Source organism: Octopus bimaculoides, chromosome 25 (genome assembly GCF_001194135.2).
Source record: "Octopus bimaculoides isolate UCB-OBI-ISO-001 chromosome 25, ASM119413v2, whole genome shotgun sequence".
In the NCBI taxonomy this organism is placed as follows: domain Eukaryota; kingdom Metazoa; phylum Mollusca; class Cephalopoda; order Octopoda; family Octopodidae; genus Octopus; species Octopus bimaculoides.
Window position 1 is genome coordinate 32,459,772 of NC_069005.1, and position 791 is coordinate 32,460,562.

Below are 791 nucleotides of genomic sequence, written 5' to 3' on the forward strand. Positions count from 1 at the left end.
TTGTTTTCTCGAGACTGTGCCTCCCCATATTTTCTGTTCTCAAACTGCTTTTTTATGCTTCAGTTACAGTCACCCGACCTATATCAGATCAACATCGTAAGTTGAGTTCTTTATTCTTTTTTCTTTCTATCATCATTATCATCATCATCATCATCATCATCATCATCATCATCATCTAACTGGATCCATTTCAATCTCTCTCTCTCTCTCTCTTCGTAAATTCTCCCATATATATATATATATATATATTCCAGCTTGTAAAGACCAGTTGCTTGATGTCAACATCTTGTTTCGGCCGTCACGTATTCCATCGCGGTACGTAATGAAGCTCATCGATAAATCAATCAGCGGCGATGCTATGGATCAGGGTATCACCAGAGTGGGTGTCATCTCAATACCGAAGGCGACATTCAAAGGTAAGAATTTTACCTTTATTTTCACATCTTTCTCTATTTACAAACATATTTCTTCGAGAAATCACTTTCTATCTTACTTACATACATACACACATACTTACATACATACATATATCTATATCAATTGACTGCTGCTGCTGACACGGACAGAGGTCACTGTCATTTACCATTGCCAACACAGTCACTACTACTACTACAACCAACAAAAAATGCCCCCACGTGGACTATTGACACCAGTAAGGAACAATTATGAACTTTTCATTTAATTTCATTTTTTTTAATATGTATTTTTGATAAGGTTCGTTTTTACAAGAACCGAAACATGTTAAAAATATCTCTGACAAAAATTTTTTAATTAAAATTCACTTTTTATAT

The 791-nt window shown here is 34.5% G+C and overlaps 1 protein-coding gene across 1 annotated transcript in view; it reads left to right on the forward strand.

Annotated features, from left to right (window-relative positions):
* LOC106870666 (uncharacterized) overlaps positions 1 to 791 on the forward strand; it is a 22,973-nt gene that overhangs the window by 9,328 nt on the left and 12,854 nt on the right. The window contains exons 10-11 of the mRNA XM_052976661.1: positions 64 to 96; positions 255 to 416. Coding sequence (XP_052832621.1) covers positions 64 to 96; positions 255 to 416 — 195 coding nt within the window. The remainder of the gene's footprint in view (positions 1 to 63; positions 97 to 254; positions 417 to 791) is intronic.